This window comes from Chamaea fasciata, unplaced genomic scaffold, assembly GCF_029207755.1.
Source record: "Chamaea fasciata isolate MVZ Bird 193981 ecotype frontalis unplaced genomic scaffold, bChaFas1.0.hap1 SCAF_2, whole genome shotgun sequence".
Lineage (NCBI taxonomy): Eukaryota > Metazoa > Chordata > Aves > Passeriformes > Sylviidae > Chamaea > Chamaea fasciata.
Genome location: NW_027094087.1, coordinates 28,262,430 through 28,289,036, shown reverse-complemented (window position 1 = coordinate 28,289,036; position 26,607 = coordinate 28,262,430). Strand labels below are relative to the sequence as shown.

Sequence of the window (26,607 nt, the reverse complement as noted above, 5' to 3'; positions counted from 1 at the left end):
CTTCTTAGCCTGACTTACAGCTACACCTGTGAAGAAATGACTCCAAAGGCGTAAGTCACCCTCCACACGGGTTTCTACCAAACACTCACCACTCAAAAACCACTTACTGCTCTGTGTTTGCTAATGGTGTTCGCTGAGTGCATCCAATGAGTCTCTAAGGAATTTTCTATTGCCACTTCTGGTTTTTTTTGCTTCCTCCCATCAGCAAACACAGAATTATTTCCACAAAGGGATATCGCATCCCAAATCCCACTGATCAGGGATATTGAACATGATACTGATGCAAGTTATTAGAGAAATGTCACGTGAACCCCAAAGCCAGGAACAGTCCTGATGGAAAGGTGGTTGCTACAAATCTGTGTAAGCACAGATACATAGTTTGACATGGGATTGTGTGCACTTTGTGAGCCTGTGCTGAAGTGGGAGGGAGAGCAGAGGCCTCATAATTCCACATTAAATCCACACACAGTAAATGCTGCCTGTGGGCAAGTTTGGATTTTTACCTGGTTGTGCAACAGTCAGGGACTAAAGCTCTTTTGACTGCTGTTGCTACAACCAGATTTGTTTGAGACTCCATGAAACAAAGTCTTCTGCTTATTCCTGGTTCCATTTTCCATATCTGCAGTTCCCCAGAGTCTGGGACATCAGCCTCTAATATTTTAGGCTACCTTGATCTCAAGTTTCTGTGTTGAGCGGAGTACCAGCAGTAATATTCTAGGCATATTTCTGTCACTCTGGTATTTTGTAGCACTAAACACATCAGGGTAGGACTCCACACTTTCATAGTAGACTCTTTATTATTTAGACACCAGTATATGACCTTAGGAGTAAAGGAAAGATAAATATCTAGCTGCTACATAAAAAATAATGTTATAGATACGAAAACTCTGGAAACCTTAACGGCAACTCTCAGACAAACTTGACAATGTTGGGTATATCAGACATAGCAGAATTAAATGTTACAATTTCCTGGTTTACTGTGTTGTTTTTAGTATTTAGTTTTTCCTGGAGAATTGAGAACGTTACTCTAGAACAAGATTTTTCATGACAAGACTAAGTTCTTTCAAGTCCTAGTTGCTCCTGCAGTCTCTTCCTCCCAGTGCTAAGTATATGGCTTTTTTCATTTGAACTGGCCAAGTCTTGTTATGTATGAGCTTCAGCATCTCACTGTGGCTGATTTGCATGCTGTGGTTTTGGCCACCTCTTAGCTTTTGCAATGCCAGGTGAGACTGTAATATATCATTTTTAACATACATTTACTGTAGTGTAATAGTATATTACCATCTTGATTTCTGCCAGAAAAATACTGTCTGTAACAGATAACATGCCCTTAAGCTAATAGCAGGGCATGGAAATACTGTCCTGGTGACCTTGATGGTCTTGATGATTTTGTAAGATTTTTTTATTGGTTAAAGCTCTTGAATTCACATTTTTATTTACTTCAAAACCAAGTGTGTGAGTAGTGTTTTTAGAACAGAATAATTATTCTAGATCTGTATTTTTCTCTACATTTATCTGGAATCTCCAGATTTTTCCAAGGCTGAGATTCCATCTCTCAATCATGCTATTTGTCCAGATAGAAATCTCCCTATTTTAGGCAGTGTGTTGTGTAAGAAATGTCTTTTTCTGCATAAGCAAAAAGTTCTTTGTAGTAAATTTTCAGTTGACACTTGCCTTGTTTTAAGATGGAGCAATTTAACTCCACAAAATGCAAGCAGCGCTCCACCATTTCAGCATCCCAGCATTCTGGTTTTGGTTGCATCTTTGATGCACTTGTCCCTCATTTTGTCCAAAGAGGTGCAGGAAGGTTGAGTTAGTGCTTGCTCTGGTGACAAATGTGAACAATTTACTGTTTCTCATATTGTCATGGTACCCAAGCACCAGAAGTCTGGTCTGGTCTTAGAAGTGTGAAGACTGATATGCTGTGTCCATTGCCCTCTGAAGTGCCATTCTTTAGCTTCCTTGGGTCATCCAGGTCTCCCAGAAGCAGAACAAACCTGCTATGTGGGAGGCCAGGATCTTCTTGGGTCTGGGACAGCCCTTTTCCACTGCTGTAAGCAGGAATCTTCCCCAGCTCTCTGCTGTGAAAACATCCCAGATGACTGAATTGAGCTTGTCTGTACTGGTTCCTTGTTGGTGTCCAGGATGATCATGTGAAATTTAGCAGGTTGTACCTTTGAACTAAATGTGAGGGAAAAGCTTTTGGAAAATGATCATTTCTTGTGAGGTTTCATGGCCTTGTGAATATAAACATGCTGAACTTTGCTTTGTGTTTAGCTGATAAGTTACCATAAGTTAACAATAGCATGCTGTTCCAAAAAAGACAAATGCCATGCTGAGATGTACAAACAGGGCTGTAGCCTGCAAGACACACAAAGTAATTCTACTAATTTGGTCAGTGCTTGTAGGGGCCAAACAAGGACACTGTGTCAATTTCTGGGCACTGGTCTGCACTAAATGTGGAGACATGCTGGAGAGAGGCCACAGGAATGAAACAAGAATAATCTGAGCTCAGGAAAGCATCTCTATGAAAAAAAAGAATTTTATTTGCTTGGTGTAAAAAAAAAAAAGTGCAAAAGGGGAGGTGAATCAAATCCCAAATAAGGTGATTATGAGCAGGGAGGCACTGGCCTTCATGTGGTAGATGAGAGAAGAAGACAGGCTTAAGTTGTAACAGAAAACACTGAAGTTAGATGAGAGAAAACATTTTCTTTGGTAAGAGCAGAGAAGCATTGAAGGAGGCTGACTTGAGTGTCTGATTGGTTTTCCTCCTGACAAGGTTTTAGAGAAATTATGCCAGGAACTGCACTTTTATTGCTGAGCCCTTCTTGGGCTAAAGGGCAGCTTCATGGTCCCTTGAGATTCTTCCCATGCCAGCTCTTAGATGTACCTCAGCAGCAGCTGTTGGGAGTTGTGGTTAGTTACTGTTTGATTAATAATTACTCAATAAGTAATGCATGCCATGAGTGTGCCACTCCACTTCCTTTCACCCAAAAATCCAAAGATTTATTGAACATTTCGTCTTTTCTGCCTGATTTAGTCTGACAACTAAAACTTTAATTCAGCTGGCAAAATGGTGCCGATTGCTGCAAGCTTTTCAAATACCCACAGCTGTAGCTGGGTACAATCCCTCCCCACCTTAGCTACTGTTCCTGCCATGGCAATAGTTGCCTGATAGCTCGTTCTGTTCCTGAAACCCGTTCAAATTCCTTCATGGAAGCTTAGAAGCTCTCTTCCAAGACAGTTCAGAATCAAAATGTCTGATAGTTAAACAGAGTGGGAAAACTATTGAGAATTATTTTTAAGAGGGGAGAAAGATTAAAAATCAGGCGAAGTCCAAAAAAAAATTACTGTTTTTTAAATATTTTTCTTGCAAAAATAATTTTATGGAATCTTATTGGCTGATTATATGTACGTGGAAAAGGTGCTCTGCATTGAAGAGTTCATAATCAAGGAATTTATGTGCTATTACTAAATAATGTTTTACATGTAAAAACATTTGCAAAGGAAAAATATAGCAATGGATTTCATCCTAATTCAGTTGCTTGTTAATTTAATCCTTTTTTATTTATTATCTGAAAACTGCAGGACCACAGTAATTTGTTCTATTAGTAGTACAATTTCCACCTGTAGTGTGCTAAGTTTTATGTCTGGAAGCATACATCAGCAGGTAATTCAATCATTGGCTGTGTAATGCTTTCCTTTAATAAGGAAGAGGCTCATAATCTAATTAAAGAAAAGAGAACTGAAGGAAAACTTGCCACAACAGAAGTTGATACTAGAGGATATTATCTGGGGCACTGGCAGCAAGTTCACAGTTGTTCATTGTGAAATCAGTATCTTCAAATATTTTCATCTTCAGGTGTGCAGGGCACTTGCAAGCAGCTAAGAGTCCTCTGTCTCCCATTAGCTGAGTTTGGTTTTCCAGCTATAGCTGAAATTTAGGTATGGAGAGTTGTAAATTTAGACACTGAGATTAATGAGGAGCTGCGTGTACACTTAGTTTGCTTTTTGCCAGTGCATCTTTGGACATTTATCCCTCAGTTTGCTGCCTCAGGGGTGTGCTTTAAATCTGCACAACCCATCTTGTTCCCAGACATCACCTCCGATGTTACTTTAGTTCTGTGTCCTGTCCCTGAGAACTGCTAGTTCCAAATTATTCAGGGAGATATCAACTAGTGCCTTATACCATGAATGAATAATTTTGTTTTCATTGTCTATTCCATTTTCATGCTCTTGGATGAAAACTTGGACTACTAAGTGCTGTAAATGCTGTTTTAAAATTTACTGTATTTTACCAGTTTGGATGTTTTGAGTTTGCTGTGAGAAAAGAGAAATAAGAATGTGAATTTTACTTTTTTACATACTTCAGCCATGCACTGTCTTCTGGTGAAGAGTTCCTAAATATTCTCTGGCACCAGCCCAAACCCCTCCACAGCAACCCAGCAAACTAAATTATATAGCCTGTCTGCTGCTGATGGAAACATTTTCCTTTTTCATAAATGAATAACCCCAAAGGCAAAAGAAAGATTTATTAAAGTAAAAGCAGAAAAATTGACTAGTAAATCAGCAAGCTGTGGTCTTCCCACAGCAGAGGGGGAAGTTACTGACCCCATCCCACCTTGGTTGAGTCCCACACATGGTTCCTTGCCCAGACTCCAGGGACAGCATCCCAGCACCTGTCAGAGCATGCAGTCCCCCAGGTCCCTGCCATCCCAGAGGGAGGGGATGAGCTGAGCCAAAGAGCATTATTCAGACCATCCCGTGTCTTTGCAGTGTCTCTTCAGAAATTACTCTCCCTGTTTCAAGTGTCTCACCCCTAAGTGCTGGCCCTACCTGTGCTGGTCCTCACCTCAGGGCACTGTATCAGCACTTCACTAGTGTTTGTATCTTTCTGGAAATCACAGGTGATGGGAGGAAGATGACATTTATCTAACTAAAATATGGAAAAGTGTTTTGTTCTTGATTCTGTTGGGCACTGAAGAAGCCAAAACCACCATCCATCTGCCAGAAAAGATCAAACCCAAAACACTTCATGACACTCACTCCTTGCATTGCTCTGCCCCCTACTAATCCTGGTTCTGGTTAAAATTCTATCATCCAGCAGTCAAAGGGCCACATGCCAATACCTAGACATATCTTGATATCTAGCCAAAGATTTTTTTGCCCTTGCCAATAAAAATGCACTTGTTCAAGCCAGGGCCAAAGAACAGTTTAGAGTGGACCTGCCACAGAGAATTGCAGTGTCTGCGCAGCTAAGTGCAGTGACCACAGAGACATGATAACAGGAGCTTTGTCTCTCCTCTCTCATTGACTGCTGCATCCGAACCTTCATTGTAGTGAAAATGTATGAAATAGTTCCACGTGCTTGGTGGTCATACAGTATGCATGATCATCCAGACTGGCTACCAGAAGAAGCCTCATGATCACAGTTTTTCCCCGCAGCTGCTCTGTATTTGACCTAGGTGAAGATCAAACCCATATAGCTGCATTTAGTGATAATAAGTCAGCCTCATAAAAAGGTTCTCAGCACTTAAAAACTCTTGATTACTTGCTTCAGAAATTAATTGTCCTCAGGATTAACGATGTCTGCCTAGCTTCTACTCTAAATTTGACTAACTTCAGATTCTTACTACTGGCTTTTAGAGCTGTTTCAAATAGCCTGGAAGGCTGTTCATTGTGAATTTTCTGTGCTATCTCCTCTCCTGTAGCCATAGCCATTTATATGTGCCATAATTAAGTTAGTTCTTCATTTGGGAGGCCTGTAGATGTGCTGCAGGGAAAATGTATTGAGCATGGAGAAGCTGCAGTATTTTTCATCCCCAGGAAACAGACTTCAAAGACTGCTATAGCTAAGCCTTCAATGGCATGATTGCCGAACCTTTCAAGTCTTCATGATTCATTATGAAGAAGTACCTTGGTTTCAAATGTTTCCCTGGAATTCATTCTTCCTGTCAATGCAAAAGAACTCTTTCTGGTGACCTGGTTTTATTTTTAGCAAGGATAAGTTCAAAGTTAGAGGGTTAAGAATGATCGGTGGACAGGAGAAGATGGACCAACGCCAAAAGATTATTATGGTTATTTGCTTAAGAGAAAGGCTTGATTCTTACTGTGTTTGATGCTTCTTTATTCCCCACTTGTCCACCCAAGTCTCACAGTGTGCTCTGTTCATGGACACCGATCAGATCACAGGTTTTATAGCATCTGCTATGACCAGAGTCACACAGAACCATAGGAAAATTAAGCAACCCACCTTAGTTATGTGGCAGAGAATCAGGCATCTGACATTGTTTGAGGAGGTGTGGCTGTGTCACCAGGGTGCCTGGATGACTTTGCCCAGGGTGTGATATGTCCCAGGTGGGTTGTTGAGTGGGGGCAGTTTCAGGGTCCTGTTGAGGGCTTGGCTTAACAAAGCAGAACTATCATGGCAATGTGGGATCCTGGTGTATAGCTGGAATCACTTTTCAATTCTCTTGCAGTTCTCAGAGATGGGCTCTCCATAATGCTTCAGTTATGAAGGAAGAAGGACAGCTGAATTGTTTTTTTGCAATGGAGAAGACAGAGGGAGAAACACCAGCACTGTGGCTCCCGCCTTGTTGCTTATCTCCCTGCCAACATGTGCCCCAAATCCTCTCTGTGCTGTATTAAGGAAAGGAAAAGCTTTGACATCTTCTTTCTTACATCATCTTTTCCAATTTTGCATCCTATAACCCCCTGGTGAAAAGAGGAACAATGACTTCATATAGCTGCTGCTTGATTCTTTTGCTGTTTACCTGGAACACTTCTGCCTATGGGCCAAACCAACGGGCACAGAAGAAGGGAGATATTATTCTTGGAGGATTGTTCCCCATTCATTTTGGAGTGGCTGCTAAAGACCAGGATCTAAAATCAAGGCCAGAATCAGTGGAGTGTATAAGGTAAGTGGAAAAAAGGCAAAATAAAAGGTTTTGGTGGGGAAGTTTTCAAATTTCTTGACTTTAAATTGTGTAAATATGGTCTGTAATCTGATGCTTGCAGCTGGAAGGTATGATGTAAATAATGGAAAAAACAAGTGTGTATGTTAAACAGTAACGTAAATACTATTTGGACATGAAAAGAGGGCAGTCTTTGTACTACCTGAGGCTGCCAAAGCATTAATATACTGATCTATCTGGACATTCACTGGGAACATTTGAATAGTATCTGAAAATTACTTCCCTAGCAAGACAGAAAATTACCAATAGTGCTCTTTAGTTCATTTGATTAAAGTAATGCATGGCCAAATAATTTAGAAATCAATTTTTTGTCTAGTTCTGCCTGTCATCTTCTAAGACTTTACAAACTGTTAAGTTGCCTAAACAAGTGAATAGGTGAAGGTGAGATATGTCACAACTTTTGAAAAATCCCAGTGAATGACACATAAATGTCTCTTTAGGACTTTGTAAAAGTCCCAAACTTGAGCCCAGGCTTTCCACACTGAGAGTTCTTCTCTTTTGTGTAAACAACATATCTATGTTTTGTCTTAAGTGTTTGGGAGTTAACCTTGGAGTACGAAATGCACATGAAAACAATTTCTCTTATTATTTAAGTGTAGACATTTTTATGATGAAACGTGAAGAATTTTTAACATTACAAGCCTGCACATAATACACAGAACAAGTGGAAAGTGTGACAGAAACTGATTGCAAATGGAACATCATATAAACAAAATAAAAGAAATTCATGTGGATTTCTGTCATGACAATGCATGGGAAAACACTTCAGTGTTATGGGACTTCTTCTGTTTTCACGTGTGAAGAACTGTGCATCTGGAATTATTTGGACCTCTCGTCCTAGGCTGGGGATCTAGTACAGTTTTGTTGCAGATGGCAACGAAGGATGGCTGAGAGCATTCCTGTTACACTCACAGATTTCAGGTGTGGTTTCCCACTGAGACACTGAGCAAGACATGTCCATCTAGGTTATGAGATCATCCCCAGAACCTGTCATAGGGAGCATACACAAGTGTCAATAAGCCGGGATTATTTTGGCTTCTGTGTGTGCACAGGAAAATCGTGAACTAAATGCATGTGCAATGTCTATTTCATGGAGCAGGCATCTCAGCCAGCTTTCCAGCATGTTTTTTTCCTCTCCCAAATGCATTATTTTAAAAATGGAGTGCTGGAAAGCAATGAATGTTTTCAGCTCTATTGTCTTCTTCTCCTGCTCCAGCTGGCAGGCACGACAATGCAGTTATTTGCAAACTAAACAGCTTTCATTTCTGTCGGCTCTGGGTCAGCCTCAGTGACTGTCTTGACATGGTCACATTATTGGAAGAGATGGCTGGAAAATGTTCCGCAGCAAGTACTACAAGTGTGTGGTTGCCAAAAGGCATGTTAATGAGGTAACACTGCCAACAACAGGCAAATCCTGGGAGGCCAGACTAGCTGTTTTAAGGACACAATGTGAGATCCTTCTGGGTGGCATTCAATCTGATAAAAGGTATCTTCCAGCTGAAATTTGCCTGGATAAAATCCCTGTTCTTCTTATCCTTGCACCAAGAAGATGTAGGTCCAAAAGAGAAAAATGGTGTCTGCAGAGGCAGGCATTTGTGGCACATATCCTTCAGGGAGTTGGAAAATTTGTGAATTGATAGTATAATGTACTTGGAGAAAGAATGAAGGTCAGAGATCTAGTTGCAGAGGTGGTAGAAACAGCAAAAGGAACAAGGGGATGATTGGACCAGAAATAACTGGAAGTTGCTTCATTGCACACATCTTTACCGGAAAATGTCCATTTGCAGGAAATGTTTAATTCAAAAGAGGTTGGATTGAGAAAACTTTTTGAGATTGGTCATCAGGTTTAATTTAATGATGGAGGTAATAAATATGTGGGAATGTTTGTATGTATTCCTTGTTATTGGTACACGTCAAATTGAGAGCAGATATTTTTCCTGAAAGGATTTTCTATTTTAAGCAGTATTGAAGTCAGAAAATTGCTCTGCTGGAGTTGTACAGAAATCTCTCAACACAACCATAGTGGTCTTTTCTGGTTTTGGACACTGTGATCAGGCATTAGCCTGTGTCAGGGTTGTGCGTGATGACTCTAGGAGTCCAATACATTCTTCAAGTTGTTTGCTAAAATCTTAAATTATCACATGTAAGCTTCCTAAGTTCCAGGCCACTGACTGGTCTGGAATTATCAAACTTATATTTTTGGGAGCAGAAAAAAAAATAGGTTCTGGTTTCTTCACGAAGTAAATCTCCCTGATCTTGCAGTGTCAAAAACTTCTGTAGGGTGGGAAATCCACAGATTAGAAAATTAGATAGAGATCCACAGGAAAGCACAAATGTGAGTCTACACGGTCAAACCAAAGGTGCTACATCTGTCCCATACCTGCCCTTGTTGGCCTTCTCTGAGCCTTCTCCAGCACTGCTGTATCTTTTCAAAGCTGAGGCTAATAAGTTTTATACCTGGCCCCTTTTCAGAGGGCTGCATACAATTTTTAATCTCTTTACTACATAGAAAAATGTGTCTCAAATCACATAAGAAAATTAGACCCAGGTCACTCTGGGATAATGAGCATCCTCTCTCTTTCCTCATGCTCTCTTGCAGCAGCAAGTCATCAGACCATATGAAAAGCTCCATGACAAGTCTGAAGGGTCGCACTGAAACCCTGTGGGTGGTCTATTTTAGAGTTCAGAATCAAACAACTTAAGATAATGTGGTTTTCCTCTTTTTTGAGGACTATTCAACCTAATCAGTGCTGTTTGGACATATAGCTGTGTTCAGTGCCATACCTATGCTCCCAAACTGGGCTTCCCAATGGATAGGACAGCTGGGGCTTCTCAAAATGGACAGTTTTCTCTCCACTTTCTCAGTTTTTATGTTCTTCATGCTCTTGTTGCTCAGCACCCTTCTCTCCAGCTTAGCAAACATACTGGCCTGAACCTACTAAGCATACCTGGCACATGATTATTTAGAAAGTATATGCGTGACTCAGCAGTGAAAGGAAAAGGGAACAGTAACAATCTGTTCCCCACTCTTTTTGTGCTGCTGCTACTGAAAATGCATCCTTGTGCTCCAAAAACTGAATTGTAGAGCCCGAAGTGAAAACACACCCATGATTTTGCCACACTAAGTGTCAGATAGGAACACTCACAGTAAGAGCAGTTTTGTTTTCTGTTTGTTGTTTCAGCATTCAAGGATCCTGCATTTGATATAAATACACCTTCTGTCTTTGTATGCCTCAGGTGCTGCTGCAGCAACTTTTCCTATAACATTTGCTGATGCATATCTGATGTGTGCAGTGGAGGCAGAGATTGAGCACAGCACAAGCAAGCCCTGACCCCCATTCCATTCCCTGGAATGGAATGGGGGTCAGCACCCCCAGAGACATATTCATAACCTGATTTCTCTGCCCCTTCTTGATTTCAGGGTGATTAGCAGTTTTCCTGTATTCTGATCATCAGTGTAACCAAGGTCCCACACTGTGACACAAAGCTTTCAAGCTGTGAAACTGTGGTGAGACATTGTCCCCATGTCATAGTGGCAAGACTTCACAGAGCATGGCTCCAGGACTTCTTAGCTCACTGAGTTTCTCTGTCCATCTGAGAGAAGAGAATTTTAATTCTAGCCCTTGCCAATGTATTTGCTAATCCCATTGCAGACCTGAATGTATAACAAGATATTTGGAATTTCTTCCCTAAAATGTAATTATATCATTTTCTCTCTCTTCCATTCACCTTCTGAATTGTAATTTTTTAATTTTTATTTTCTTTGTTCTGCATAATTCCCTTCACCCACAGTCCTTAATTGCAAGAGTGGCAAGCAACTCGTATCTATGACTGCAGGAATCCAACAAATGACTGAAGTCTTCCCTATGAAGAGCTTAGAAATAACAGAGGTAGTAGCAGCAATAACATGCAATTAATGTACTGGAACTCTGGAGAGGACAGAGAAATCAGTATGTTTATGCAACCACTAGAGAAAGAGGAGTGCTGGTGTGATTGAAGGGTGTATGCAGGCTTTGCCACCATTTCTGAATATAAGTACCTGTCAGATATGGGACGGTAAATGAAAGCTGTATTTGGAGCTTTCACATCACTTTCTCCTTTTTTTGCTTCATATTTCATTGCTTAGTACCTTGCAAGTGTGATAAATGAAGGTCATGAATACACACGAGGCTGTGAATTATTTCTTTATGGAGACTAGCAAGGATCAGGACCAATTTCCCTGCTGGATGCAAACAGTAGGAGGAGTTCAAACCAAAGCAAACAAACAGGATGGAGCTATGGGGAGCTTAAACCATGCAGACAGCTTGTGTCCCTCAATTTGCATAGCCTTGCTTTGAAACCTTTACTGGGACATTTGAGCCATCCTGAGCACGGTTTGACAGGCATGTTTAGTTTCTAGCAAACTGGTCTGCTGCACAGCTGTCCTCTGCAGAGGTGACAGCTACAGCAAGGTATCGTTTCCAATTTCTCTCTCCCAGTTCGTGCTCCTCCTTGGGGATAGAAAGATCAGTGGGTTGAATACTCTAAGAGGCGGGAGAACAGGTATCAGAAAGGAAGCGTTTAAGGAAGGAGTGTAAATAAAAATTCCCCTCTACACCTGCAGGCTCTGAATTATTTACATTAAACTCTCGTTTAGAGCTTAATGGCCACTTTTCATAGCACCACATCTCACAAAATGCAAGACTGTGTGAACATACCTGTAAAGTAACATGGCAGAAAATGAGCTTTGGAGGCTGGTTCTTTTCAATCAAGAAAATACCAGTGGCTATTTAAATATTCTGGAAATCTAATGAAAGCTTGCTTCTGGTAGTAAATACTGTACAGTTTCTTTATGGAAATTACCAGTCAAATTTTTGCATGGTTGACAGAGCATTCCAGTGTCTGATCATATTAATCACAGCAGCAGCATAGCACAGGAAGTCAGCTGCATCAGTGGGACCTACTGCCAGGTTCAAAGGCTGCTCTTAGCAATCCCTCATGTACACACCAAGCCAAGAGGAACCTATCTGCAGCCCCTTGCTGGGATCTTACAGTACAGTGGGAGAGAAATTGTCCATAAAATATCCATTCATAGAAATTGGAAGGATCTTGCTTCATTTAGAGCAGTTTAGCAGCACTGCCTTTGTCTCACCATATCTGTGTTATAAAACCGATACACCACTGTCTCAGATGACAAAATGACAGTTTGCCTGAAGATCTATCAGGTGTTAGAGAAGACAGAGTGAGGAGTGCTGTCTTTATCCCATTTGATCCTCTCCTCCTGAGCTGCTGATGCTGCTGTCAGCAGAGGTGCAAGTGAAGAGAACCGCAGGTCTCTTGCCTAGGTTAGTTTAAGATAAATTATTGAAAGCATTTTGGAGTCTAGGTCCCAGAAAGCAGCCCCTACTCTCCTTTCCCTCCAAAATAAAATCATTCCAAATGCAAGTACCTGAACTAGAGGCCTTATACTGTAAATATACACTAATCAGGAGCATGTGTGAGAAAGGAAAACAAAAGCAACAGTGTATCATAGGCCTTAATCTGCATTTACTGAATTAAATGCCAAATATTTCTTTAAAGTGAAGGCAAGACAATCCAATTCACTGCTTTCAAAGATACTATCTGAAGATACCACCTTGTGGCCTTAAAAAAAAAATAGAGCCAAATTCCTTTCAAGCAGGCAAAAAAAAAAAAAAAAAAGTGTCATACTTCACCTGTATAATTTAAAGTGAGCAGGCTTAAATTTGCTTTTACATATACTCAAATGTTTGAAGCTTTTCCCAGTAGTATCATGGTTCCTTTGAACTTCCCAGGTTCTCAGTAGTCTTCCCTTTAAATATAGAAAATACAATCCGATTTTTCTCTTTTACATGAGAAGCCTGAATATGGCTCCTTGCTTCAAATCCTATTCATAATAAAAATATCTGTAAATACATGTAGCTTTTTAAAAAGAAGTGTCACAAAATCCTTCCTTGTTTCCATTTATCCCTTCCTTGTATCCATTTATTTTCCCACTGCATTACTGACCACATGAGGTGTGTTCAACACGTCTTCTTCCTGTACACAGCATTCACTGACTCGATCCCTCTGAACCCTGCCCTTTTATTTCAGAGCTCTCTCGTTGCATCTCATTCCTTAATGGTTTGGAACTAGAGCAAAAAAATATTCAAAATGACCAAATTACTTCTATCAGTAACCCACACTCCCATGCTTCTAAAGACTAATCTTAATAAAGCTAACTGTCCCTTTGGTAATAAGTTATAACTAAGGACTCGAACTTTTTGACCTGAAGAGATCTGTACTGAAATTGTGCTGTCTGGGCTTTGAGGTATAACCTCAGAGCTGAACCTCATTTGGAATTTGGCCAAAGATGTCTGAAGAGGTGAAGTCAAGTTGAATTAATGTAGTTTTTAAGACTTAAAGATAAACCTTAGATGTGATATCATTAGAAATTCTGACCCCAGATGAATCAGATAAAACTCCTGGAATGGAAGTAATGTGGCTTTGTTCATTCAGCTTTGAAAAAGTCAGACATAGCTAACATCAACTTTGGAAGCAATGATTTTAATCCAGCAATTAAAAATGTTCAGGTCATATATCTTGGAGATTGAAGGGTTGTGATTTCATGAAGCTTGTCTTCAGAAATCTTCACCTCAGTAATGGAAACATTTCTCTAAGCATTTCAAAATGTAACTCATGTGAAACCTACAATTTACCATTTCATATAAATTCTGTTCTTGGGCAGGCTATTTCCCCAGGCTTTTCCAGTTTTGGGGCCCATCACCTTTCCCAGTGGATCTCAAGCGTAACAGCATTGACACTTTCCTGTTTTCACCTGCAACTCAGCACAAAACTGCAAACTAACTGGTATCCTGGCCCATAGTGCATTCCAAGGAAGGGCAGGTTTGAGCTGATGAAAGATTCTACCATTCCAGCTGCATTGCCCTAAAACACAGCAGCCTCACAGGCACACAACTGGTTGCCAGGGTGATTTCATAGGAGAAAACACAGTAAAACTTCAGAATAATATGTATCAGAGGTACTTTCTTGCTGCTGCTTTCCACGAAGTTTCTCTCCTTTTTGGATAAGCAATCATCCTGCTTCAGCTTCTTCCACTGCCAGGGTACTGATGCCTTAAACAGGGACTGCCAGCTCCTGCAGGACAGTTGCCACCAATCTGCAGCTCTGCCTTAGCTCCATGCACAGGTGCAAGATAATCAGAAAACTCAGCTTCTCCATCTTAGAGAAGAGGCTTCAAAAAACAGTTTCAGTTTCACAGGCCAACTCTGAGGCCATCTTCTGAGTTCATGTCTAAACCAAATGTGCAAGAGAACCATAATAATGAGAAAAGTTACTCCTTCAGTGAAGGCACTGAAGTATCTAATTAACAAGTTATCAGTTTGCACTAGGACTTCTATTTATAGCGTGTCTCAGTTCTCTGGCATGAACAGTCTGACTGTGCTCTCTCTCACAAAGTGAAGTGTGTCATGTGAGGCCGAATTTCCCTGAACAGAGTTCCTGGGCACCCCTGCATCCAGCAGCATGCCAGTGCTATGGCCTAGGCTGCTCTGCCTGCCCAAAGCCAGGAGGAGCTGACACACTCCAGGAGTATCCCTGAGCCTAAGTCCCAGCCAGCCTCAGCACAGGCTTAGCAGACACTGCCATCTGCATTCAGAAACATGTCAGAGGAGCCTGGAAGCAAACCTGGTAGGTGTAGCTTTCAGTCAGAGGATCACAACATCCATTTCCTCAGGGGTCATGAGATCAAGTTTAAGGTCCTGAGCACAAGGGACAGGCCAGAGTCATCATGGCATACATGCTGTCTTTCAACTTGCCCAGATTTTAGGGAACTTAGAAAAGTTTGCCTCTGGAGTGAGCACCCAAACCAAAAAATTGAAAGCCAGAAGTAACCCTCAAAGCATAAACACGCCTCTTCTGTAAGTAGAGACAAAAGCAAAACTTTCCAAATTTAGGGTACAAGAAATAATATAAGTTGCTTTTGCCTTTTGTATCTCTAATTTTTCACTCTGTCACTGCCTCATTCCTGGTCTCCTCTCCTCTGTTTTCCTCCTTCTCACTCTATTTTGTTTTTATTTTTGCTCCCCCAGGTATAATTTCCGAGGCTTCCGCTGGCTCCAGGCTATGATCTTTGCCATAGAAGAAATAAACAGTAGCCCAACTCTCCTTCCCAACATGACCCTGGGATACAGGATATTTGACACTTGCAATACAGTCTCAAAAGCCCTGGAGGCCACACTGAGCTTTGTGGCCCAGAACAAGATAGACTCCTTGAACCTGGATGAATTCTGTAACTGCTCAGAACATATCCCTTCCACCATTGCAGTCGTGGGAGCAACTGGCTCTGGCATCTCCACTGCTGTGGCCAATCTGCTGGGACTCTTTTACATACCTCAGGTATGCTTCCACCTCACTTTAGGTTACAGAAGTGGTCTGCTTCTCTACTCTGCAGAGATTAGTCAGAAATTGCTTAATCTTTGCCATTTCCAAGAGAACTTTAGGGAGAGAAACAATAAAATGAGGGGTGGGAGGGGGGTGGGTGTCATTGTTATGATAGAAGTGTGTCTTACGAGCACTTTGCAGTCCACAAATACAAAGGTCACTGAGCAGCCGTAACAACATTTGGCCAACAGCAGCCTAGTCTAGGAGTTTTGTCTGTGAATACAGGTATTTTAGGTCAGTCAATGACAGTTGCCAGTCCTGTCACCTTAGTTGTGTCGTTACTTAATAGTAGTGACACTCTGTTCTGGTCCAGGTCCCACAGAGCCCAGTTAAGGCAGACCTTCATCATTGCCAGCTGCTCTTTAGGTCTCACAGCATCTCTGATCATTCAAGTAGGTGACCTGTAATGTTGATGTCATCATGCAATCATGCTGATCAGATGCTGTGGAGGTTTCTTCTGACCTGACCTGCCTTTCTTTTGCCCTAGGACATCCAAAATGTTTGTGAAATCATGTAGATATGCCCCTTGTCCCGTGGTCATCCCTGTGGTGATGTGGTTGTGCCAATTCCTGCGTCACAGCATCCTTCCGGCTGCATTCAGACTCTGCTGGAGCCAGTGCCAGCATTCATGGTCCCATCCTTTTGTTTAAAAGGCTTGTTGATCTGCCAAGACCTTAAGCAAAGTACAAGGCTGGCTTAATGTTGTTGCTCTTGATTTTAGATTTCTACAGTGAAGTCAGCTTTGGAAAAAGTGCTTCATCTTATCCATTTAAGTGTTACCTTGTATAGCCTAACACTTCCAATCCCTCTTGCAAAATTAATGGAGGTGCCAGAGCTCACAAGAGCCCTTATAACAAGATTGTGTCAGAATGTGCTCTCTGTCTGTCCTGAGAAATGTATCTTTGCTTCAGCCATGGCTCCAATTCCCATCTGCACCACGAATGAAGAAGGAAGGATTCTTGATTGCCCTGTGCACAGTCATATATCTTGTCTGTTGAGTCTTACCAGTCTGACTCCTTTGCAGGAGTCTGAAAAATGGGACATTTGGTCTCTGAGCAGGCCAAGAATGGTTTAAGCTGTGCTATCTGGGTATTGCCCAGAGTGGCATTGGAAGCTGGCATGTAATAAACACCCTGATGACAGCTTATGGGGCATTGTTGATTTACACATCACATTGCCAGGTGAACAAGGGCAGCCAAGAAGGGTTGGTGAGTTCAACTGAATGTAAGAGATGTTTGCAGTTCTCAGACCTTCTCTTTAAACAGAGAATGACATTTGTCCTATGAGGCAGTAGGCTTATCTAGAGGCTGCAGAAAAGGGTAGATGTCAGGAGGTTCAGTTCTGGAACGAAGTCTCAACCAGGTGGTTGAAGCATGACAACTGAAAGCAGGCTTTTAAACTGGCAGATGTTGGGTATAATTGTCACAGCCATTTACAGCAAGGCCATTAGCAAATCCAGGCTTAGGAGACCCTGCATTTCAGTAGGAGTTGGAGGTGTATTTTACAATTAATGTACGGCTCATTACCCATTCTGTTGACGTAGACACTGAAAATGTTACAACTTCCGTTCTGTTTCTCAGTACTTCACCTCAGTGTCTCCTTGAGCACATGTGGCAGTGCGACACATTGCCTGTACCTCCTGGCAAAAGGTTGGTGAGGGTGAGAGTAGCCCTGGGCTAGAGCCTGTCCAGGGGAGAGTACAGCTCTGTGGAAGGAGGATTTACTCCTGTGGCCCTTGAAACTGCACTATGAGATCTCCTTTTCTTTCTTCTTGGAGAGACATTAAATAACGGAGTTTAAGGAGAAGATAAGGTTTTCTGTAAATTTCCACTTTGTACAAAATGAACTGTTTATAGAAGACTTTTTCAAATGAGAGTCAGTCCTAAAGAATTCAGATACTAATCTCAAAATGTGTTTTAGAAGTTTTCCAGATCTTTAAACCTTTGTTATCTGGGGTTTATGTTTTTCTTCCTACTTTTAGATAATTCAAATTATATCTTAAGAGCATGTGGCAGTTGTTCTGATTAGGAAAATAAAATATTTCTTGATAGTTTTAGAAAAGGAAATAAAATCCAATTTTAACCATAAAACATGGTGGCTTATGAAGCATGGACTGCCCACTGGCTTCTTTGCTGATTCTGGCCAGCGGTCAGGAAACACTGCTAAAGTAGCATTACCATAACACTCTGCAGGATCAAGGAGACTGATATACATCACATTCTTATGTCAACTGACAGGGATTGTATATAAAAGGCACATGGTGTCTGATGGAGCCTGTTTAAGGATGGGGATGGATGTCAAAGGCAAGGAGAGAGACAGAGTAGCTTTGGAAAGGCAATACCATCCTGCTGTCTCATGTCTGGTTCAGGACAGAGAAAGTCTGTGTTTTGTCTTAATTCGGTGCATTGCCCTCATTTATCTAGATGGCACATTCTTTTTATTTATGGATTTGACAGAAATCTTTGCCATTCCTCCAATCTAGTGTCCATTTCTCTCTCCCTCGGATCCTTGACTTTGCAGGTGGACGCAAGCTGGCTCCTGCCTCCTACAGAGGCACTCACAGAGGCACTCACCTGTGTGAGTGCCTCTGTAGGATAGGCACAGCCGGTAGAACATGCAGCCCCCAGAGTGGATCACCTGGCTAAGAAAATGTGGTTCCCAGGCTGACAGTGATGCTAGGTAAACGCGGGCAATTTCTTTCAGGCATTTCACTTTATGGTGTGTTTTGCTTGTTTGCTGTGCTCTGACAGGTCAGCTATGCCTCATCCAGTCGTCTCCTGAGCAATAAGAACCAGTTCAAGTCCTTCCTGCGCACAATCCCCAACGATGAGCATCAGGCCACAGCCATGGCAGACATCATTGAGTACTTTCGCTGGAACTGGGTGGGAACAATTGCAGCTGATGATGACTATGGCCGGCCAGGGATTGAAAAATTTCGGGAAGAGGCGGAGGAGAGAGATATCTGCATTGATTTTAGTGAGCTCATCTCCCAGTACTCAGATGAAGAGGAGATCCAGCAGGTGGTAGAGGTCATCCAGAACTCCACAGCAAGAGTGATTGTTGTTTTTTCCAGTGGCCCAGATCTGGAGCCTCTCATCAAAGAGATTGTCAGGAGAAACATCACTGGCAAGATCTGGCTGGCAAGTGAGGCTTGGGCCAGCTCTTCCCTAATAGCCATGCCAGAGTTCTTCCGTGTCATCGGCAGCACCATCGGGTTTGCACTGAAGGCAGGACAGATCCCAGGCTTTCGTGAGTTCCTCCAGAAGGTGCATCCCAAGAAGTCCCCCAACAACGGCTTTGCCAAGGAGTTTTGGGAGGAGACATTTAACTGCTATCTCCCTGATGGGTCCAAAAATTCTCCTGCTTCAACTTCCTTCCACAAGGGCCATGAAGAGGGGCTGGGAGCTGGAAATGGAACGTCTGCCTTCCGTCCTCCATGCACAGGGGATGAGAACATCACTAGCGTGGAGACACCGTACATGGACTACACACACTTGCGGATATCCTATAACGTGTACTTGGCTGTGTATTCCATCGCCCATGCCTTGCAGGATATTTACACCTGTACCCCTGGGAAGGGACTCTTCACTAACGGGTCCTGTGCAGACATAAAGAAGGTGGAGGCATGGCAGGTAAGCCTTTCATTCATGTGCAATATACCTGTAGAAGGAAAGACAAGCTGTCCCAAACGCCCTTTAGGGTACCGTTCATAATCTTGGGTCTCAGACACAGCATAAGGCTCCTGGGATGCAGTGTGTGACTGTGTCTGAGGTAGGTGCATGCTCCCACCCCACAGGGAATGTAAATTAAGTTGGGCTAGGCCTGCAGTGAAAGGGACTTAAACCAGGTTAAATTTTCTTGCATTTGCTGCGGGCCAAAAGTGCACACGCAGACAATTACCACAGCCTGGCTGACGCAAGGTAACTTGATCATATATTGAGCCTTACATAAACAAGAGGGCCTGGGTAGAGCACATAAACAAAGAAAACAGTTTTTAGAGTTCATTTTCTTTGGCAAGCTTTATATCTTTTGCAATCCCACAGCAATTTTCCATACAGGCTGTATTTTTTCCCTCACAGTTTTAAACTTATATAGGATCAAACTAAAGAAGATTGAGTAATGAAGGAAAATAATGTGTGGCTCTTGGGCAGAAAATAGATAGCTGCTTTGATTTGGCAGTGGTATTTGTGAACTGATGAAATTATACTAATGACTTAGTCCCATTTACCCATTCATTCAATGCATTCTGCCCACCGGCACATGGATCACATTCTGGCATTTTGTCTTCTGATCCTTTATGAATACTCTCAACCTTACTATGTGTTTGATCATGCTATCCAATGTGGTATTCACTTTGTGATTTTAATATCTACTGTATTCTTAACACAATTAGCATGGACTATCAAATTATGATGTGTCAAATATGTAGCAAACTCTGTCTGCCTTATTCTGGTTGTCACAAAACGCTTGAGCCCAAACATGCCTGACATCAGAACAACACAGGTGAATAAAGGGAGGATCATCTTCCTATTTGCATGGGTGTTTTCCTCTCTTTGGGATAGTCTAAGCAAAACAAAGGCTGTCCTTGCCACAAACTGCAGATGCCAGGTCACATTCACATATGGGAACTGCAGTTTGGTTCCTGTCGAGTCGCAGTTAACTCAAAAGCATCAGTCAGATCAAAGTAAAAGGCTTTGTCTTGGCATTTATGGGAAACTTGCACTGCTCTAGGTGCCTGAATAGGTTTAGCAAAACCACTTTACTCAGAGTTGATGAGTGCAAGGTTTGACCCTGGTTTTGAGGAATCCTGCAATTGCTGGCTGTCTCCAGAGTTTCTGTGTTTCAAAGCTATTCCACTCTTCAGGAAAATACTGGCAGAAATGGGAGGGTCGCAGACAGATTTAGCTTTCATTGTTGTCAGTAAAAATGATCCAGAATAAATGTAGTTTGATTCCTTTATGCCTTGTCAGCTTGGAAAGTAAATCTGGATATTCATGCCATTGCTCAGTAAAATAATGTGTTTGTTGAAGCTTCCATGGTTGGGAAGAATGACCTCTCATTTCTGTGTTGCTTGTCCAGTGCTGAAGGATATACTCATCAAAATGCAAAGCATCCTGCTGATCTAGGCATTTGGATATACATACCTGCCTGAGAGGAGGGAATCAGCATCAAGAAGGAGTATGTAGAGAATAACCCCACTGGGCAGGAATAGGGAGTGCTACCAAGGAACAGGCTATACTTAAAATGACCACCATCATATGGTGGCTTTCAAGCCTACTTGTGCAATTTTTTCACTTTGTTTCAAAATCAAACACATGAATAGCAGGTAAATGCCAAATTTGTGTGCACACCTACTTCATACCAGGTATTGCAGCTCATTGCCTTCAGGAAGCTTTCCTTAGCCCTGGGTGTAATGAGTTCACCTCAGAAACATGCAGCCTCCAGCATTTCCAGAGTGGTTTTCTGACAACCGCACAGAAGAAAATCTTTCTAGTAAAGTCACTCTTATTTGCAATGGTACTTCTGCCAGTGTTCACTGCTTGCTCCCTTTCTCACAGTCAGGTCAGGGTTTTCCTAGTGGGAAGTGACCTGAGAGAGCAAGGACAGTGTTAGGAGGCCCCCATACCTGTGACTGGAGGGCAGCTGCTCACGATGTGTGCAATTACTGGCCAGGTGCTGTGTGGTACAGATAAAGTGAACCTGCTGAACTTGTGGCTCCATTAGCCTGAGCTCCTGTCTGGAGCAGCCCTTGCCAGCAGGGTCGGTGGCTGCAGAGCAAAAACGATACATTCCACAATTTAATTATGCACCATTTCATTTTGTTGCCTTTCAATGGCGTTATCGTATTAACACATATGAGGTTTTATTGTTGTTTGCTAATTGCTAATTTTATGTACTTACAACGCAAACCTTTTGGGGGATGTGTTCTGTATCATTTGTGGAGGGTGCTTGTGCAGGTCCGCATATAAACCCAGGATTATTTCCTCAGTGATCAGTTCATTTGAAATGGACAGCCTAGCACGAATCACTGTGAGCTGATTAAACTGAGTGAAGTTCTCCTATTTACAACTTACCATCTATAGTTTAAGAAGGCTCTGGGTGTGTTTCAGCATGGGAAGCACAGGATTTTTGTCTCCTATGGTGAAATATCAAATACTACTAAATTCCATGTTTACTTATTTAAAGCGACATGTTTAAGAAACTGTTTGCTCGTTTTCTCCATTTAGGTCAGTGATCTGTGACAGATCCTGTCCATAAACCCAGTCATGCTTCCTTCTGTTTTATCAGTGCCTCTGAAGCTGGCTGTGGACATTCCCAGTGGAAATGGGAATCTCCACTGTCCGACTGCCCAGCATGTGCAGAGATGCAGGCACAGGCAGAGCTGGTGAGCAGGCAGGACAGCTTCCAGGCTGTGCCCAGGGGATGTATGCGCCATTCATTCCACATACAGAGCTGGCCAGGGAGTTCAGAATCCTTTATCTGAAAATGCAGCAGCTGGCACTGCAGAAAATGGCAGATTTTATTAGGATGTCTGTGCTGCCCTTATTCTGAGTGATCTGAGCTGTCTTATTTTAAGAATCTACGCTGCTGCAAGGCAGAAGATAATCAAGGTACACACCTTTGCAAGATGCCTGCAGAAGACAGACAGTGCTGTCTGCATGTGCCAATGTTGTGTCCTGCACAATATTGAACAAGATCAGATCAATTACTTCTTTTTGCACTGTTTTGTTCAGGTAACAAAAAGGTGCAAGTCAATCCCAAACAAAATGTATAAATTCTGTCACTTTGGGGCAAGGCAAAATTTTACAAAAAGCACTAAGAATTAAAGTGCATGGGCGCAAATAGTACAACAGGAAAAATCCTCCTAAAGGCTTCCAATACCTCTGGCTGTCTGAAGACCACTCTCTTCTGCTGGGGGGTTGTGACTTTTTAGGAGACCGTATCAAGTAGAGTTAATTCTGTGTGTTGCTCTGGTTCGTGGACTTGCCCACCCCAAACACAGGCTCTCCTGTAAGCTACAGAATAGAAGTAGGAAGTTATGGCAAGAGGTGGGATACAGGCTGAGAACTGCTGTACTGATGCTGCCTCAGTCAAAATTCCCTGCATTTTTGGCCTGTTTCTCCATAACTGTTTTAACAGTCTGGTTTTGAAGCCCTTTTTCCTTAATAATTTCCCTGATAAGAATTCTCAAGTCCCTCAAGTTCCTTCATTTTCTTAGTCAAATAGCTCATGAGGCTATTTCTGGAGTCACTTTTAGGAAAAAGTCCATCTGTTCCTTTTTCAGTTCCCCTCTGATCACTTACAGGAGCCTCTCTGGTGTCTGTCTCTCACTGCAAACACTGTGTGGTCCTGAAAAAAAATAGGGAGAAAACTAATAGGGCGTCCTAATCTGTCCTTCAGAGCCAATATTTCCTGCTTCATATTATTTCTTTGTGAGAAGATGAATTACCTGTCTTTTCTTCGGACCGAGGTCACTCAATTTCTGCCCATTCATTTGGATTCTAGATGGGCAGCTGCTGGATCTCTCTGTGTCTTGCAGTAAAAGCATTTTGATTAAATGCTTGGGAGAAGACAGGCTCCCAAGGCTCTGAGAAGGCAAAGGTGTGCAGTTACAGGGTCACTGAGCAGAGCATCTTTGGGTTGTCTCCCAGACAATTTGCAGGTTGCTGTTACACTGGAGGCTTTGAACTTTGGCATGAGTGAAAAATAAGAGCTCTTCTAGGCACCAAGGCAAAGCACAGTGCAAGGGCTGAAAAATGTGTTGTGCTAATGAGTTGCAGGTTAGAGACATGCTTGTGTGTACTATTCTATGCCTGGATATCTGACTGACCTCAGACTCAGTGAAAAGCTGCCATATGCTGTTCCACAAAATAAAAACAAATGCAAATTGGCTTCGCCTAGCAACACCTAAAGTCTTTTATTACAATTGTGCACCTTCCAGCCAACAGTTCCTTCCTCAGTGCTGGTGATGAGCATTGTGAAGAGGTTAAAATGGATTGGTGCCTTCTCCGGCTTTACATTTAGGCTTGAAATGGCTGGCTGGAAATTGATAGTACAAGGCTTTAAAAAAGTAAATAATGCCTTTGATGACATTGACCTTTGAGCCTAATGGCTTATCTAATCAATTTTTGTGCCTATTAAACTAGAGGCCTGTCTGAACAATTCAAAACCAGCTGATTTGTGGTATACAGAGTTAAGCAGTATCAGAACAGCTATTAGCTATGGCTGGTGGGAAAATTAGTTATTTGGGAAGAAACACAAGGAAAACAGAGGAAGCTGTTGAATGTCAGGCAACTGCAAAACCTTGCCTACTCTGCATTACAAATGCACTGGAGATGTATTTGTTGTGAACAGAAGGCAAGAGGTGTGCCATTGTTGTGGAAGACAGAATTGAGAGGGACACAACTTGAGCCACATGCAGAAATGTGGGGGTCAATAGAGCAAACAGAGCTATTTCCCCACCAGGGCAATGACAGACAATTGCTTATTCATCAGTTTGAAGGTAACAATTTGCCATCGGCTGAGAGCATCAAATAAGCAGACAATAGATGGAGTATTATTTAGTCATCTCTACAGCTAAAGGGAGAAAGATTTAACTGGACTCACCAGTAGAAAATGTGCTGGGAAACGATTGCACTGACAAGGCTGCTAGAAGAAGGGTGAATGAACTGCATGCATACAACAAAGGAGTTATGGTAATTAATTACTGAGTAAAGAATGGCTGAGATTCTTCTGAATTGAGGTAGCACACTCTGCCTGATGACCAAACCTACAGTATACTTGTCTGCCCCCAACCACATTGAATTTTTCATAAAAGTCACTTTTAATATAGTTATTTGTGCACTGCTGTACAGCAAAAGCTGGTTTTGAAAAGAACTTTCTTATATTTATGAAACTCATTTATGAAGTACTTCTGTCAGTTGGGGAAAAGTCAGTTTTTCAGCCTATAGTGGGAATTTTAGGGAAGGCTCCATTACATGCTCATAGAATGTCTCTCTGTAGCAACTTCAGATAACAATTATCCCTTGAATTAACAAGATGTCATACAGCAGTATCTGTTATAAAGACACAGCATGTCTTTGTTGCACAAAAGGATGTAAAATTTCTTCCAGGACTGACCTTTCCTGATACTGCTTACAAATGGAGCTGGTGACAAAGGGCATCTTGAGAGCTTCCTAAAGGCACTCACAAAGTGAGATGAGGAAAGAAGTGGATATATGAAAATTTTGCATTTATCCCAAGGTAGGGTAGAAGCTAACTTCAAAGGCAAGATAATCATAGCATAGTTTACTATTTCATTTTTTTATGACTAGTCTGCTATCTTCACAAGCGCTTTACTAACCAGTCACAGAATTTTATCCCCAAAGTGAACTTTCATACACTATGAAGGACTGGTGTTGCTCCACATGGAAGTTAGGAGGAATGAGAAAAAATTACTTTTTATAGTGACCCTTTTGCCTTGTAGAATTATAAGAGTGATCTTCCAACTGGACTAGAAGCAATACTTTGCTCTGAAAGGACTTTTACCAGTGTCTCTAGGAAGAATGACATGAAAGACTGGAGAAATCAGAGTCTTGACATGAGATATCTTTGTTGGCCAAGACTTGCACTGATAGAGGAAATGAAAAAAACAGATTTAAGCCAGTAGCCAAGTGGAACATGTGCCCAGACACAGTAACTGAATCCCCTGGAACTTTAGTTGACCATTGATGAGACCTATGACTGTGCTTGCCCACTCTGAATGTCTGAAACACTTGCATGAGTTCAGTTAACTCATTGTGACTATAGGAAAGATTGGGACTCTTTTTTTTTTTTTTTTCCCCATGGATTGTACTGCTTGAATAGATAATAAATAAGCATTGAACTCAGGTTTCATGAATTACCATGGTTTTCTTAAAAGAAATGACACCTAGAGTGCAGAATCTGTTGGTTCCCATTCTAACGAAGAGCTTACCCAAGAAGTGAAGTAATTCATCCTACAGCTCCTAATAGGAATGAATTTACAGTTGAAAGCTATGACTTCCTCCTGGCCTAGAGAGCAGCACAGTTCTTCAAAGCAGTATCAGCAGTGCTCTGTGCAGGATGCAGTTTCAGACCTCGTTGGGGCTTTGAAGAGACTGATAAAGGGCTGCACAAGGAAAGCAACACCTAAGGGCTGTAAAGGGACACATCTACACAACTGTTCTCTGCACAGCTGGGTAGGGATGGCATTAAACACCACTCAGAAGAAAAACATTTCAATCGGACTTTTTTTACACAAGATTCATATGTGAATTACTCTACTTGAAAACACTGAGCACTTGAACCTTTGGATGTGGCTTTCATAACAGGACCATTTTTAATGTATTATTTAATATTAAATTAATAAAAAGAGCCCTATCTTAAACTGTCGGATGGTTCACCATAATATTTATTGTGCAGTATGGTGATGTCCCAAGAGCATTAAAGCATCATTCACTCAGTTAGGACTCCTGCCAGTAGATCCTTCACCCTCTAGTACACAGCGACCTGGGCTATTGTACCCAATGGATACATATTGTATTTGCTGCAAGTGAAAACCGAAGAAATTATGGCATTAAGTCTAGACTAACTGGCTCTGATTTGGCTGTAGGTAAAGACAGGAGCATCCAGCCCAAAATACCATCTAGCAGCACTGACAATTAGGTTTCATTGTCCCTGTACAATTGCCTTTTTCTGTCCAAAGACCATCTCTCTCCACAAAACCTCAGCAGAAATCTAAAACATGTTCAAATGGAGTCACTTTCTAAACAATCATGCAGCTTGAAATCCTTTAATCCATAATTATTTATGTAAATTTATGCCACGTTCAGGAAAGTAAGTAATCTTCATCCAGCTAAAGGCTGCTTCACATTGGATATAAAACCCAGGTATTTCACTTCTGAAGGGCTGTGTTTGACAGCCAAACTTGTGTTTAGCAAGATTTATTTTCCCCAAAGACATGCTGACTAGCAGACCTTTTTTTTAATTAGTATGATCCATGGCAGGCCACGTCTCTTGTCACAGATCATGTCTGATTTCCAGTTGGGATTTACTGACCTTTAGTTTCATTGGTCCTTACTTGGGCTTGCTTTATTAGATTTAAAAGTCGAGATGAGATATGCATCATTTTTCTCCATATAATATTTATGCACATTGATCAAATTACTCCTCAGTCTTACTTTGATAATTTAAA

At 41.7% G+C, this 26,607-nt stretch overlaps 1 protein-coding gene across 3 annotated transcripts in view; it reads left to right on the top strand.

Moving 5' to 3' along the window:
- The window catches only part of CASR (calcium sensing receptor), a 74,237-nt gene that overhangs the window by 26,193 nt on the left and 21,437 nt on the right, over positions 1 to 26,607 (top strand). For 2 of the 3 annotated variants that reach the window (XM_066175511.1, XM_066175509.1), the window contains exons 2-4: positions 6,480 to 6,917; positions 15,062 to 15,368; positions 18,164 to 19,045. In XM_066175511.1, coding sequence (XP_066031608.1) covers positions 6,733 to 6,917; positions 15,062 to 15,368; positions 18,164 to 19,045 — 1,374 coding nt within the window. In that variant the 5' untranslated portion in view covers positions 6,480 to 6,732. Of the gene's footprint in view, positions 1 to 6,277; positions 6,358 to 6,479; positions 6,918 to 15,061; positions 15,369 to 18,163; positions 19,046 to 26,607 lie in introns of those variants that run through there. The other variant, XM_066175510.1, reaches the window with a different exon arrangement.